This window comes from Miscanthus floridulus, chromosome 12, assembly GCF_019320115.1.
Source record: "Miscanthus floridulus cultivar M001 chromosome 12, ASM1932011v1, whole genome shotgun sequence".
Classification (NCBI taxonomy): Eukaryota; Viridiplantae; Streptophyta; class Magnoliopsida; order Poales; family Poaceae; genus Miscanthus; species Miscanthus floridulus.
Genome location: NC_089591.1, coordinates 74,412,004 through 74,427,027, shown reverse-complemented (window position 1 = coordinate 74,427,027; position 15,024 = coordinate 74,412,004). Strand labels below are relative to the sequence as shown.

At 44.5% G+C, this 15,024-nt stretch overlaps 3 protein-coding genes across 5 annotated transcripts; 1 reads left to right on the top strand and 2 right to left on the bottom strand.

Annotated features, from left to right (window-relative positions):
- Positions 1-1,638: 1,638 nt before the first annotated feature.
- On the bottom strand, positions 1,639-3,572 carry LOC136498053 (peroxidase 1-like). The gene is made up of 4 exons (XM_066493984.1): positions 3,324-3,572; positions 3,040-3,231; positions 2,576-2,744; positions 1,639-2,180 (listed from the first exon to the last, which is right to left on the bottom strand). Exons 1-4 carry the CDS (start codon positions 3,570-3,572, stop codon positions 1,756-1,758), a joined length of 1,035 nt encoding a protein of 344 aa, XP_066350081.1. The 3' UTR covers positions 1,639-1,755.
- Positions 3,573-8,903: 5,331 nt separating this feature from the next.
- Positions 8,904-11,365, bottom strand: LOC136496922 (polyubiquitin). 2 transcript variants are annotated; one of them, XM_066492702.1, is made up of 2 exons: positions 10,512-11,365; positions 8,904-9,625 (listed from the first exon to the last, which is right to left on the bottom strand). In XM_066492702.1, exon 2 carries the CDS (start codon positions 9,623-9,625, stop codon positions 9,164-9,166), a length of 462 nt encoding a protein of 153 aa, XP_066348799.1. In that variant the 5' UTR covers positions 10,512-11,365; the 3' UTR covers positions 8,904-9,163. The 2 variants fall into 2 exon arrangements, with proteins under 2 accessions (XP_066348799.1, XP_066348798.1); XM_066492701.1 differs by lacking the exon at positions 10,512-11,365 and adding an exon at positions 10,283-10,475.
- Positions 11,366-11,761: 396 nt separating this feature from the next.
- Positions 11,762-14,290, top strand: LOC136498428 (APO protein 4, mitochondrial-like). Of its 2 annotated transcripts, XM_066494363.1 has the most exons (3): positions 11,762-12,116; positions 12,251-12,614; positions 13,004-14,290. In XM_066494363.1, exons 2-3 carry the CDS (start codon positions 12,355-12,357, stop codon positions 13,728-13,730), a joined length of 987 nt encoding a protein of 328 aa, XP_066350460.1. In that variant the 5' UTR covers positions 11,762-12,116; positions 12,251-12,354; the 3' UTR covers positions 13,731-14,290. The 2 variants fall into 2 exon arrangements, with proteins under 2 accessions (XP_066350460.1, XP_066350462.1); XM_066494365.1 differs by having other exon boundaries at positions 11,762-12,614.
- The last annotated feature ends 734 nt before the right edge of the window (positions 14,291-15,024 follow it).

The window sequence follows — 15,024 nt, the reverse complement described above, 5'->3', positions numbered from 1 at the left end:
GCACACCGTGTTGTCAATCGCTCATCACCAAGGTACTAGCACACCGGCATCTCAGCGTTCACATGGGAACTCTATTTTGTAGTTGTTTCCATAGCTTAAGGTTATGTAGCATGTACTAGTTCTTATTAGTTCTACTAATTCTACATATTGTATGCAAAAAAAAGTCTCCTCAACTATGATATCGAAACTCTATTACAAATAAAATAGAGTAAAATACATGGGCGGTCCCTGAACTTGTAACATGATGTCATTCAAATCTCCAAACTCTTAAAATGCATTTTTCGGTCCTCGAACTTGTCTTTTTGTGTCATTTAGGTCCCAAGACTTGTCTCAGTGTGTCATCTAGGTCCCTAAACTAGTGTGTCACTTAGGTCCAAATGGATCTGATCTACTCCGCATCACAACTACACATGCCACACCAATTGGATCCACACCTCATTCTTGACCAGTTGCTTATTGGCAAAGCAATTGTTCACCTACATCTTCCGCCTACGGAGCACTAGCTTTGGCCTTGCCATCACCATTACTAATGACGTCGTGGCCTTTAATGTGGAGGATGATGAAGGCACAGGTTGGGAATTGCAGAGTTGATGACTTGATGTGATGCCATACTAGATTGAAAAGTGTATAGATGGGGAGAGCACGGAAATGGATCTAGAAGAGAGAGAGAGAGAGAGAGGGAGGGAGAGCATGTAGATGGAGCGCTAGAAACCAACATGTGGGCTAGTCGAAGCTTGTTTGGACCTAGATAACACTGTGATAAGTTTGATGACCTAAAAATGAAAATTTGAAGTTGTGGACCTAGATGACACCTTAAGATAAATCCGTGTACTTGAAAAATGCATTTTGAGAGTTCAGGGACTTAGACACCACGAGACAAGTTTAAGGACCACTTACTAAATAAAATACATTGTTCTATTGTATTTTTTTTTCAAGTTATATCTCCTAATTGTATAATTTTATATGGCTAGATGAAATAAATATGACGTGAATAGTTGGTTTTATGAACAATGTCCTTTTCTATTTTCAATTTAGACAATTAGCACTTTTCCGAAATGAAGAAAAGATTAACGTAAAATAAACAGTGCCGAATTGCCGATGAATTACTGGATATTTAGCAAGAACAACAGGCTGGAAAGTGCAACTGGGGCCTGGTGGGAGTGCGAGGCAAGGTTGAGCAGTTGACCAGTTGGATGTGGTGATCCATGCATGTGGAGGTAGCTAGCTTATTGACGTGTTCTTATGCTTCGTCCATCAGATAGGGTCGCTTTCGGTCAGAAAGCATATTTCATCCTCAAGTATCCTACTCTTGCACGCAGCCGCGAGATCGATCAATCGACTGAGGCAAAGCAACACACTGTTACAGTTACAGATGCCCAGTAATAACCAAATAAAACACCTTTTTCCTTCAAAAAATAAAAATAAAACACCTGACAATCTAAGTGAGAACAAATAAAACGCCGCTATTACATCACTGAATTTGAATGAACCAATGCAAGAAGTTTATTTGATGACATGAAAATGTTACAAACGAACTGATGAAATGAACGTACACAGGATGATACATTTTGGACACTCTGAAACTTACAGCACATGCATGAACCTTTCTTTCTACACAATGGCATTGGATAGGAGAAATAAAATTGACCACTAATCACACCAGTAATCCTCCTTACAATCCATCCACGTCACTCTAATAATCAATTAAAGTAACGGAGAGCTAAAGTACTATACATGCACACATGCATCTCTGCGCTAGTTGACGACGGCGCAGTGCCTCCGGACCTCCCCCTGCGCGCCGGTGAGCACCTGCACGCCGCCCATCTTCACCATGGACGCGGCGAAGTCGGCGAAGAACTCGGCGGGGTAGGCGCCGGCGGCGGCCACGGCGGCCTGCCGCTGGACGTAGGCCCTGGCGAAGGCGTCGTTCATGAGCGTCTGGTCGGAGGCGAAGAGCGACCGGCCCCTGGCGACGTGCCGGTAGTAGCTCGCGTCGAACGTGCGGAAGCTGCCGGGGTCCATCTCCACCAGCGTCGTCGTGTCGCCGGGGTTGCTGCACTTCCTCTTCAACCGCGGCAGGTAGCGCTTGTCTAGCGACGGGTCCGCCATCATCGTGCCGCTGAAGTTGTACAGCCGGTCCGCGAACGACGAGCAATGGGACGTCCCCAGAGTGTGCCCTCCTGCATGCATATGCAAGGGAAGTTCATATTTGAAACAAATGTATATAATGGCAGGATCAAGAAAAGAAAGTTCACATTTGTTTTTGGAATGATGAAGTGGTTTCTGTTTATCCCTGGATTCTGTGTGATGTCATGTGATTAGACCAAGAACCACGTAGTCTCGTTTTTCCCAACTCAGTTGACTTTTTTCACTAACACAAGTTGCTTCGTAGTAAAACTACAAATGGTCACCTTTATCGGGGAATGTTGCTGCTGCAGATTTTTAAAGAACAATGGGCTACAAGAACCAGGCGAGATCCAGCAGTATCAATCATGCATCCGGGTGCCATGCATTTTTCAACTAAAGATAATGCATCGAATTTAGCTCCTGGAGGATTTTATATTTTACTATTTACCTAGCAGAACAATCTGATCCTTGGCATCGAGGCCCTTGGGGATGAAGAACTGGAACAGGTTCCGACCAGCATCAAAGAAGGGCGCAGGGAGGTTGTCCAGAGCATCTTGCTTCACCGATCTTCTTCCATCTCTCCGCCCGGTTGGAACATCCCAATGAGGCCCTTTGGTCTGTTGCACAGCACAACAAACAGTAAAAAAAACCCCAGGGTTAATTTAACTACAGTCGTTCAGCACTTCAGTAGTAACTTTTACCAGCAAGAGAGACAACACTGGCAAGTTATCAGATAAAGATGCTCAAACTAACTTAGTCACTGCCATTTTACCGCCATTATCCTTGTGAACCAGCCAATTAGGGAGATTTTGTACCCAATATATATGTTTACTTATATTATCGTACTTCAAGAATTAAAGGATCACTATATCAAAACAGAAATAAATGATCAAGATTAATCCTATTTCTTACCAGTACAACAACGTCCCTTGCTACCAGAGCCAAGATATCAGCACATGACACCACTCCAGGGCAGGCCCGCTCCAGCTTCGCCTTCACACGGTCGATCGTGCCAAAGCCTCGCAAGGTGAGGTTCGGAATTGCATCCTTCTCGGTTGGTACTCCCGGTATGCTGCTATTCAGAAGAACAGAACCATCGCAACCCTGCAGCATAGCGTAGCACACTCAATATACCTACTGAACACAGCTGAAGCAGTTCGTCATCAGAACAGGCTCAAATGCATGATCACGCTTACATTCACAAAGCAGTCATGGAAGTGCATCCGGAGCAGAGGCCCAGCGAGGCTTGGGACTTGGGAGATGATCTTGGTCATTTCATCGCGAACAATGGCCTCCGCATTCGGACACGTGTACTGGTAAAAGCCAACCCTCAGCCCTGATGGCGAGGATTGTTGTAGCCCTAGTTGTAATGGATTGAATTGCGCTGATGATGAGGATTGTAGGAAGAGAGGAAAGACAAATCCGAAGAGAAGCCTGAAAACCATGCTGGGAATGATCGATGATTGATGAGAGAGTTGCTTTCTTGCTGAATTTTGAGGCGAACCAGAACTTGCAGCCTGCTTTATAGTTCAGTTGCTTAGGCTGCACATAAATGATAGTAAGCCAGCATTTTTTCTTCAGTATTAGTATATAGTGGCTCCAGAAGCCCATACGCCCTTGAAGTTGCATTCTTTTTCTTATATGATCATGTCACCATGTGGCCTAGGAGTTAAATTAGTCATGTCCCTGGGGATCAGTGTATTTCAGGAGCACAATGGCATGTGTTCCTGTATAGGATCTGAAACAATATATACGTAAGTCTTGGATCAGGCATCTGTGGAGCATATTATTACATTCGGTAGGTAGGTAATCACATGATGATTATCATATAGAGATTGAAGGCCGCTAGTTTACCAACAAATTATGCATCGCCGACGGTATTAGTTGTAGGCTGGAGATTCTTCGTGCCCAGTGTGGCCAGTGCACTTGTGTAATCCACACTTTCGAGATGATGCAGAGAGTATGGCGTGTCGCTAAAAAGTGCGACGTCAAAGACTTGAACTCTAAGCTGCTAGCTAGCTGTGATCCCGTACTCTGTATTTTTCTCTAGTCTGATATTTAGGGGGTAGATTGATTCTGATGCATTGTTCTTAGATTCAATATCGAACCAACATTGAATAAAGCGTATTCTGGTAGTTATGGAAACTCGAAGAAATATACGTAGTGGTGTAGTACAAGAGTCACGAGGGGAAATTAAATGGTTAGGTACCTTCAAGATCTTTTTCCACGAACCTATAAATAATGATCACATAATCTTTTCACTTGCATATACATATATATTAAGAAAACTTTCATTCTTTTGAAAAAAAAACATAGAAGCTTTAGGTACTGAAAACTAATTAAGCATATGGTCGTCTACTTAATGGTTTTCTGTACAGTTTCCGGATTTACTCAATAAAAGTAAAGCCACAAATTACCACTGTATTCTTCGTCATTTGTTCAGAAGAAAACTGAGTTGTGCATGCAAAGGGGAAAAAAGAAACAAGTTTTATTTCCCAGTTGAAATGAGTTAATGTATTCAACATGACAGCGACCTTTTATCATAGCCACTTCTGCCTTCCATTTCAGAATACCAAGAACATGCTATGTCTGTTAGATTATCAACCCTCAAGCCAAACAGTAATATATTATCAACAAAATGTACTGAAACAAAAATACATTGAAAAAATATTTTCTTTTTTTTTTATCCAAATAACGATGACCAAAAGGACCTTCAAGTGCATGCTGATTGTGCTTATCTCACAGAATCAAAACAATCAAGTAAAAAAACGAGATAGTCAAGATAAGATCAGTGCTAGTTGATCATTAAGCTTATCAAGGTGTTGCAGTAACAAAGTGCTACTTCATCGTGAAGCGAATTTTAGGCTAGTCAAACGTACATGTAAGTCAAGAAAGATGAGAACAAGGTTTATCAGTAACACTTCTTCAAGCTCGAAGCTTAAAAAAAAATACAGACACATACAAGAATGATGTGCAACTTAGGCCCTATCATGATTGGGCAGTCTTGGTGTACGTATTAGTCAAACCATACAATCTCCTGCTACTGATAAAATGACGTTTCCAACAAATGTAAGCAAACTTCTCCCGTATTTCTATGTCCAATTTGTTGTTGGATTTGATTGGTGAGTACGCAGCTAATTTACACAGTTAAACCAAGTAAAAAAACTAATAGTATTTCTGGTGGTTACTAGCACATGGTATGTATCCAACTGTTAATTGAGTAACTGAAACGTGATAGCTTTTGGTTGTAAGACTTGAAGCCTAAGCCATTATCAGATCATACACAATTCTTCAGATGAGTAGTTGACCTATTGTAGCTTGCAATGATCACTTTACTCAACGTAGCTATGGTACATAGTAAATTCGTTTCATGGATTGTAAATACCCTAAATACCCATTATACAATACAATTCGTTCCTGGAAAATCACAGCCTAGTTAGCGTTCAGATCCACTGAGGATTACACTTTTGGTTGTTTCCTGCATATCTAAATATTCGATAACGCTATGTGTCTTACGTCCGACATGAGCAAATCCGCAGGCGCACCACCTCGTTGCTTGCGCTTTTACCCCGCCGCTCACTTTGCTCTCGAGTTTATTAAAAAAAATCACCCATCCTTGCGGCAGCCCCATCCTAGACGTGGACGCGCACTCCCCTAGTTGTTGCCGCGCACCCCATCCGCCACCGCTTGCTCACGCCCCCGTCGCGCGTGCCTTTCGCCCCCTCCCATCGCGCGCACCGCCCGCTCCCTCCCGTCGCGCACACCGTCCCTTCCCTCCCGTTGCGCGTCGCCCGCCCGACCAACCCAAGCCCGGTGTTGGTGGCGGTGGTGCTGGATGCTAGTGCTGCTCGTGCGCCACCACTCGCCGCCGGCTTCCACCCCGACGACCGGAATTGACCGGCACAGGTGCTTCCCCTCCCCTATGTTGCAAATATATGTTTCAAGTATTTCAGACATTTTAGAGGTATGTTGCAGTTGTTTTATATGGATATTACAAAAGTAGATCGGGGATGTTGCATATGTTGCAAGTGTTTCAGAGACATGTTGCAAGAGTTTGTTCAAAATGTTTCATCTATTCCAGACGTATGTTGCAAGTTTTTTTATCTGGATATTGCATATGTTTCACACACATGTTACAACAGTATGTTCTAAATGTTTTATCTGTTCTAGTCTTTCGTTGCAGCAAGTGTTTTCATATTGCAAATTGCAAGTATTTCTATCTGGATGTTGCATATGTTTTTACACATATGTGCAAGCGTATGTTCGAGATGTTTCATTTGTTTCAGACATATGTTGCATTTAAGTGTTTTCATGTTGCACGTGTTTCATGCTGTTCGTAGAGTCAGGGACGTGGGGGAGTGATGGTGGCACGACACGAGCGCTGGGAATGGGCAGACGTGGCGTGTGGCGTACGTTGCTGGGGGCCGGCGGTCAGGGGCACAACGGGGCAGGGTGCGCCTGCGGGGCTGGGCGAACTGATGGGGACGGGGTGCGCGGATGGGGGCGGGTCGAATCGAGGCGGACGAGGCGGATTGCGAGCGAGTTGTACTAACGCGACGGCCGCACGATGCGCATGCAGGCAGGGCGAATTAGCGGGCATGGGACAGGTTGTGCATGCGAGCGTGGGAAACGGCAGTTCGACGGAATCCTATCCCATTGGAGCTGGGCGCCGCCTTTTTTACACGGCGACATTTAACCCCACAGGCAGCTGCTTGTTCGGTTGTTCCCACCTTATTTCTGAGAAAAAGTTTAAGAAAGGAGCTTAACAAGACACCTATGGTTACTCCCTCCGTCCAGAAAAAAATACAATTATGGGATCCATGCTGGTCAAACTAGCTCAAGTTTGACCAAGTTTATAGCAAATAGTATTAATTTTTATGTCTCTAAATAAATTTATTATAAAAATATATTCTATGACAAATCTAATGATACTAATTTTATATCAGGAATGTTAGTATTTTTTTTATATAATTTTGGTCAAAGTTCAAACTTATTGACTTCTCGGAAAGCGAGAATTGCATTCTTTTGTGGACGGATGGCTATTCATGGAATAGCCTGATCATGCAGTTTCTTTTCTTTTTTTTACGTTGATCATGCAATGTCACAGTGATTCCATAATAAGTTATCCCAAAACACAGCTTGAAATTGCAAGCATACATAGCACATTTGATGCTGAAGTTCATTTTGGGCTTTTAAATCTTCCAAATGTGACATGGTGAGGTAGCATCTATCGCTGTCAAACTGTGCCTTTTGAAAATATAAAAAATGGTGGTTTGGTAATCATTTCACTAAACAACAACAATAACAACATAGCCTTTCAGTTCCGAACAAGTTAGGGCAGGCTAGAGTTGAAACCCACCGAGAGCCCCAAGTCACGATTCAGGCACTTCAATAGCTGCTTTACAAGTACTCCTATTCAAACATAGATCTCTAGGTATATCCCAAGTTTTCAAATCTCTTTTTATTCTCTCCCCCATGTTAATTCGGTCTTTCTCTACCTCTCCTCATATTATTAGCTTGGCTTAGGACTCCACAATGCACTTGTGCCTCTGTAGGTCTTCTTTGAACATGGTCAAACCACCTCAACCGATGTTGGACAAGCTTTTCTTCAATTGGTGCTATCTCTAGGCGATCGCGTATATCATCGTTTCGAACTCGGTCCATTCTTGTGTGACCACAAATCCATCGCAACATACGTATTTCTGCAACACTCAGTTGTTGAACATGTCGAATCTTTGCAGGTCAATATTCTGCTCCATACAACATAGCCGGTCTAATCGCAGTTCTATAGAACTTGCCTTTTAGCTTTTGTGGTACCCTCTTATCACAGAGAATGCCAGAAGCTTGTCGCCACTTGATCCACCCTGCTTTGATTCTATGGCTAACGTCCGTATCAATATCTTTATCCCTCTGTAGCATCGATCACAGATACCGAAAGGTATCCTTCTTAGGCACTACTTGACCTTCCAAACTCACATCTCCCTCCTCCTGTACAACTCCACCAAAATCGCATATCATGTATTTGGTTTTAGTTTTGCTCAATCTAAAACCTTTAGACTCAAGAATCTGTCGCCATAACTCTAGTTTCCTATTTACTCTCGCCTAGCTTTCGTCCACTAACACTATATCATCAGCGAACAACATACACCAAGGGATATCCCCTTGTATGTTCTTGGTAACCTCATCCATTATCAAGGCAAAAGAGATACAGCCTTAAGGCTGGCCCTTGATGAAGTCTTAATCATCTCACTAAATTAAATTAAAATCAAAATTAAAATGCTATGTGGTAGCATGATATTAGCAAATTGACTAGTTCGAGCAAAAAAACATATTAGCAACTTGAGATATAAAAATTGGCGGTTTGATAATCATCTGACTAAACTAAATTTAAATTAGATTAAACACAATATGTGGTACCATGATAGCAAACTGAGATATCCACAACTGCAAAGAAAGGAGATGAGGCAATTATTATCCCTGTTGTTAGCTCTTCAGATTGAAAAGATCTTGGGCACTTGGTGCACAGTTTTTGGATTCAGTTTGCTTTCATGCTCTCCAGATACTGCGAAACACTTGGGCACAGTTTGCTTTTATGGAGAACAAACAAAAAAGTACAATCATTTTGTCATATATTTGAATGAACACTACAAACACTGCACATTATGGAAACACTGAAAAATTCAATAGGAGCACAAGTTGATGCAGAAAAACATGATCAAAACATCAATGCTAAATCATGTTACATGTCAATCAAGCATCCAAAATAAACACACAAATAAAGAGAGAGAATCACCAGATATTCAAGTAGAATTTGATATACTGTTTCAAGTAACACAAATAGAGACAATCACCAGATATTCAAGTAGAACTAGATAATATTGTTTCAAGCAAGAGACCATCCAAAAGGCTCACAAGGCCTCCACACATACTGATACTAGCACGATGACAAATGACATAGTATGCTTATTCAGCTTAACTGGAACTCGACCACACTTAACATGCAAACAACATGACCACACCTCTAAGCTGGCACAGCTCACTGACCACCACGAAGGCGGAGGACAAGGTGGAGGGTGGATTCCTTCTGGATGTTGTAGTCAGCAAGGGTGTGGCCGTCCTCGAGCTGCTTTCCTGCAAAGATGAGGCGCTGCTGGTCCGGAGGGATGCCCTCCTTGTCCTGGATCTTCGCCTTTACATTGCCAATGGTGTCAGAGGACTCAACCTCCAGGGTGATGCTCTTGCTGGTGAGGGTCTTCACGAAGATCTGCATGCCACCACGGAGACGGAGGACAAGGTGGAGAGTGGACTCCTTCTGGATGTTATAGTCAGCAAGGGTGCGGCCATCGTCGAGCTGCTTCCCTGCGAAGATGAGGCGCTGCTGGTCCGGAGGGATGCCCTCCTTGTCCTGGATCTTCGCCTTAACGTTGTCGATGGTGTCAGAGGACTCGACCTCCAAGGTTATAGTCTTGCCGGTGAGGGTCTTCACGAAGATCTGCATCTGAAATGGACATAGAGGTATGTGATTAACATGGAATTCAAATCACAAAGACTGTGCATTGACATCTGAGAGATTAGTATAAGTAGCCTGGGCAATAATCTTCGAAAAAATATAATGATTACTCTGATCCACAAAAGCTGCACCTAATAAACTAGTAACAACAAATACAATAGAGCTATTAATCATATATGCTACAGAAACAAGCCTGGGTTATGAACAAAAATAGGTAGGATGACAACAAAGGAAACTAATTTCGGGCATTGCGGTATCCAATAGATTCATATACGGCCAATGTACAAACAAAATTTTTCTCTACTAAAGAGTTCTACATATGACATGTATAGGTACAGTATTAACATATGAACAATAAAAACATCACAACTAATTAACTAAATAAATAACTAATAACTAAATAAACGATATTAAACATACAAACAATTAGGAATCCCAAAAGGCCAGACCGACAATAATCCCATCACAGTACGTAATTAGGAATCCCAAAGGGCCAGACTACTGACAGACAATAATCACATCAGTGTTCTACAGGATTTATCAATCTCATACAAATCAAAATGTAAGTAATCAGTTCTATATAAAAGTATTTACCCAGTCAAAGGCAAATGAGAATCTAGTCTAGAACTAACGAAGTATACGTACCCCAATCTTTTTCGCCAAAATCGGGAGAACCATCCCACGGAATTTGAGATGATTTGGCCAAATCGATCAAATGAGCTGGAACATGATTTGACTACAAACCCTACAAACCCACATGGATCAGACGTAACCCCACGAACCATAGCACTAACGCGGCGGCTAAAACGAACCATAGATCCGACGACCGCACTAACCCCTGACTCGGCGAAGAACTGTCAATGGGGAGATTTACCTTGATGATGAGAAGATTAGCGTCTGATAAGGTCTTTTCCTCGTCGGGATTAGATGGTGATGCCAATCAACAGGATGAGCGCCCGTGCGGGGCTCACCTTTTATAGGCCCGGTAAGGCCGTCTCCAACAGCTCATGCAAAGGGCAACCCAAATGCAAAAAAGGTTGTGCACAGTAGTTTAGCACGCTTCAATAGACGACGCATTCGCGGTACCCTACCCATTTTGGGTACGAGCCAAACCAGGACTCATTTTTGCACCTTCTCTCTCCAAGACGCAAATCGCCGGTGCTCCATCACGTCGTCGAGGCGCTGCTCCCTCTCCTTCTCCCGCTCCCGCTCCACCCTCTCACGCGCGCCGGCCGCCGGGGAAGGCCCGTGAGCAGCCGTGGGGCAGGGTCGCTAGGGCTCCCGTGCGCTCGACCGAGTCCAGATCCACCTCCAAGTCGCCGCGCCAGCCACCGGCGGCCACCGCCACCTCCAAGTCGCCACGCCCGCCCCTGCTCGCCGGTCTGCGACACCGGGGCTGGCCGGGATCTCGCGCCGCGGTGGGGAGGCGCAGGGCGGCGGCGCTGTGCTCCGTGGGCGGTGGGGAACTCGCAGGCGGGGCGAGGCGGAGGGGGACGGCGCCTTCCCTACGGCGAGGCGCGGGGAGCGAGCCCACGGTGGCGCGAGGAGGAACAGCGGGAGGGAGGCCGCGAGGAAGAGGACGGCGAGGCGGAGGCGGAGGACGGCAGCGTGAGGAGTGAGCGGAGGACAGCGAGGCGGAGGAGGAAGAGCAGGGGAGGCCGCGGGACGAGATTTGCGTTCTCGTTTTTGGTTCGCTGTTGGAGAGGAGTAAAAATTGGGTGGTGATGCATTCACTGTGTATGACCCAAAGATGTAGTATTTGCCTACTCATTGTTGGAGACAGCCTAAGGCGGTGCGAAGAGATATCAGGTGAGGTTACCGCCGCGGGCTCCCTGTGTCACAGCCAATGGATGCGGGCCACGTAGATCACAGCCGTTCGTTACCAATCAAGAAGAGAACCGGCACGCCATGTTTGGGCTGAAAGACGAGATATTGTTGTGCCAAAAGCGAAGGTTTGTGGCCCAATTGAGGCCAAGGTTAAGCAGAAGATAGCAGCAGCCCAAGTTAATGATTCTCCCAAAAAAAAAATTGCAGCCCAAGTTGATCAACGGCCCCGCATCGCCGCCGCCAAGCTAGCCGAGCCCAACTCGGTCTCCCTCTGCCGCATCGAGAGACGCCGTCCACGTCGCGCCTCTTCGTTTCCCGCACGCCGGCTCCGCCTGCGGCCGCGCCGCCGCCTTCTCATCTCCGCGCGCCCGTCGTCGTCGTCGCCTCCTCTCCTTGCTCGCGCCCCATCTGCTCGCGGCACGCCATCTCCTTCTCTCGAACGCCAACTCTCGTCGCGCTCCGGCGCCGGTGCTTTCCCGCCTGCTCTCCGGCGCCGACGAGGGAATGCTCCCCTGTTTCAGTTTCGGCGAGCGGGCGGCGACGGCAGCATAGTAGTGTCCTTAAGAGGAGCCGTCTTCAGGTGGCATAAGGCGAGTGGCTTCGGCCCTGTCTCGGGGCCGGGCGCGGTTCGTCAGATCGACCTCCTCGACTAGTAAGTTCTTCTGATCCAGTAGGATTTCTTAGTTCGAATCAACATTTATAGGAAGTTTCGATCACATTATCTGCTGGTTACCGATATCTCACGCTAATGCTCTTCGGTGTTTGTTTGACCCGCTTAACTTGTAGGCCTGCTGTATGTGTGCTACAATGGCATCTCTGGGGCGAATTGGTTTCACCCGCAGACCCGCTTATTCAAATTGAACTTGTAGGCTTGTTGTATATGTGCTACAATGGCGTCTCTGGGGCGAAGAGCCGGGAGCTACATCTGCTTGGAGCTGTGTGGCATAGCTCTGAACCAGAGGCACTACTCCACTTCGAGGGTGGATTGGAAGCAGCTGCGGCCAATGATTCTTAAGAGGATTAAGAACCGGTCAAAGGAATACCCAATCAAGCGGATGATCCCGGTCGCAGAGGAGGTGGTCAGGGCAAGGGAGGTTGTCTATGAGGGTGTCTCCAGACTGCTCAAAGTTGTTCCTGTTCAGTCATGCAAGTAAGGAAAATAAATGTGAAGTTCTTGTCCTAACTGTAAAACGATAGTAAACCCAGTATGGCAGTATTACATATAGTACTCGTTATTGATGATTTGCTGGAAGTGCTTTTTTCTTTTTTAAAAAAAAACTATAGCATCTTGAATTAGGCAAGTATCAAAAGGATTGAAGAAATGGAGAATAAAGTAGAGATACTATGAATGGATAGGTTACTGTTTTTCTTGTGTATCTTCACCATTCTAGTTTTTTATAAACACAATCCAATTCTTGTGATGCCAAGCTAAGCGTTCTCTGTGATATTTATGCCTGATTACAGTTTATTGATTTTGCCCTGAATATTTCTGCATTTTATGAGTCTGTTTAACACCTTCTGTATTGATTTGGACTGAAGGTTCTGTCCTGAAGTTCACATTGGAGCCACGGGTCATCAGATGAAAACATGCTATGGTTTCAAGCGTATGATCAAGGACCGACCACATGAATGGGATCCAGGCAACTTGAATGACATCCTTGTTCCTGTTCAGGCTTTCCACCAGAAAAACATGTTTGAGGATGAGATAAAGCATGACCAGCGGTTTGACTTCACTCGTGTCCCAGCTGTACTTGAGCTCTGCCATCATGCTGGTGCAGACATACCTGATGAGATTCTATACAAAAGTGATCAAATATCTACCACACTCAAAACCAACAATCAGCAACCTGCTCCAATCTTGCCAGATGAACTCAGATATATCGGTCAGAGAACACTAGATGCATGGGAAAGCCTGAGATTAGGTGTCACAAAACTCCTCTTGGTGTATCCATCCAAAGTTTGTAAGCATTGCTCTGAAGTGCATATCGGGCAGTCAGGGCACAAGGCCAGAATGTGTGGGGTATTCAAGTTTGAGGGCTGGAAAGGGATGCACAAGTGGGACAAGGCCGGAGTGGATGACCTAGTTCCTCAGAAGATTGTGTGGCATCGGCGGCCTCATGACCCACCGGTCCTTGTGGACGGCGGGAGGGATTATTATGGTCATGCGCCTGCTGTCATTGAGCTCTGCATGCAAGTGGGTGCAGTAGTAAACCCGAAATACCATTGCATGATGAAGACACATGGCTTAGCACCGCCTGTTCGATGAGACCATATGTCATAAAGTTGACTGCCTGGTTAGATACAGGAACTGTATAGATCAGACACCAAAATAATTTTATTTGTGAATGAAATTTCTAGAGTGCAAAAGACTGTTCTGGAAGAAGCCATCAGTTAACCGTAATGGCTAGCTGAGGAGATACGCTATTTTGAAGAGTATTACTGTTATCAGAATCCAGAAGGTGAGACTGAAAAGAAAAGATTTCAGAAGGTCAGTACCAGACACAACTATTACCTTGAAGGTCGTCAGACAATAGGGAAAATTTTGCATTGTAAAATATTAGAACAGATTACTTCATTGCCCTTCATTTGTTCAGACTCCATTCTCTAGAATGGATGTAGAGCTTTAGGAGTAGCCTACTATCTTCTCTTCAGTGACTTGGCTCAGCTACAATAATAGCAATGTCGCCATTGATTTACGTAATCTTCATTTTGCCAAGAAGATTACCTAAATTACCTTGATAGTAGTGTCACTTCAGTGTCGAGTTTTCCCCCACACTTGGATTTTAACCTTACGGGCAATTTTGTTATGTGCAAGCCACGTAAACATATAAGAGATATTGACATATTCTGTATTGTATGTACTAAGTACTACACCCTGCTGTCAAAAGTCATGAGCATTCTTTCTTAAAGCTGTAACTTTGTGCACAGATTTTTACTTGTGTTCTTTTTTGCCGTGCTGGATACTGATGATTGAGTCACATTGGCTGACATCTGTTGTCGAAAGCTGGTTCTGATCTATTTTCAAAATGTGTTTCTGCTCTTTACCAACCCTGGTCGAGCCCAGCATCAACAGCTGCTGAGTAAAGGGAGCTCTCGAAGTGAAGCTTTTTTGAATTTAAATCGTGTCACCAGATTAAACTACTCTAAATTTGTGCTGAGATTGAAAGGTAAACGATTTTATAGCTGAGAGCTGAAAAGCTAAAGGTTTTTCATAGTTGAGGACTGTAAAATGAACTTTCTCTCTCCTTTTTCCTATGACAACTACTTGTCTTCTCCAACATTATAATTCGATCACATATTAGTGTATTATTACTTTGTTTGATCTTTTGATAGTGAGATGGGTAGAAGTATTTCCATAAAATATCTCATCAAATAAAAAAAGTAATCATATTGATATCCAGAGGTTGCGAGTTCTTGTTGTCTTGTTAGGCCACCTGCTGATAGTTCATCGTCTTCCATGATCATACACTCGGCTGTTAGTAATTGCAGTTTTTTTTATCGGGTACACAATTTGGACGCATACAACCCACACACGCACACCACATGCGTGCATGTCCGTA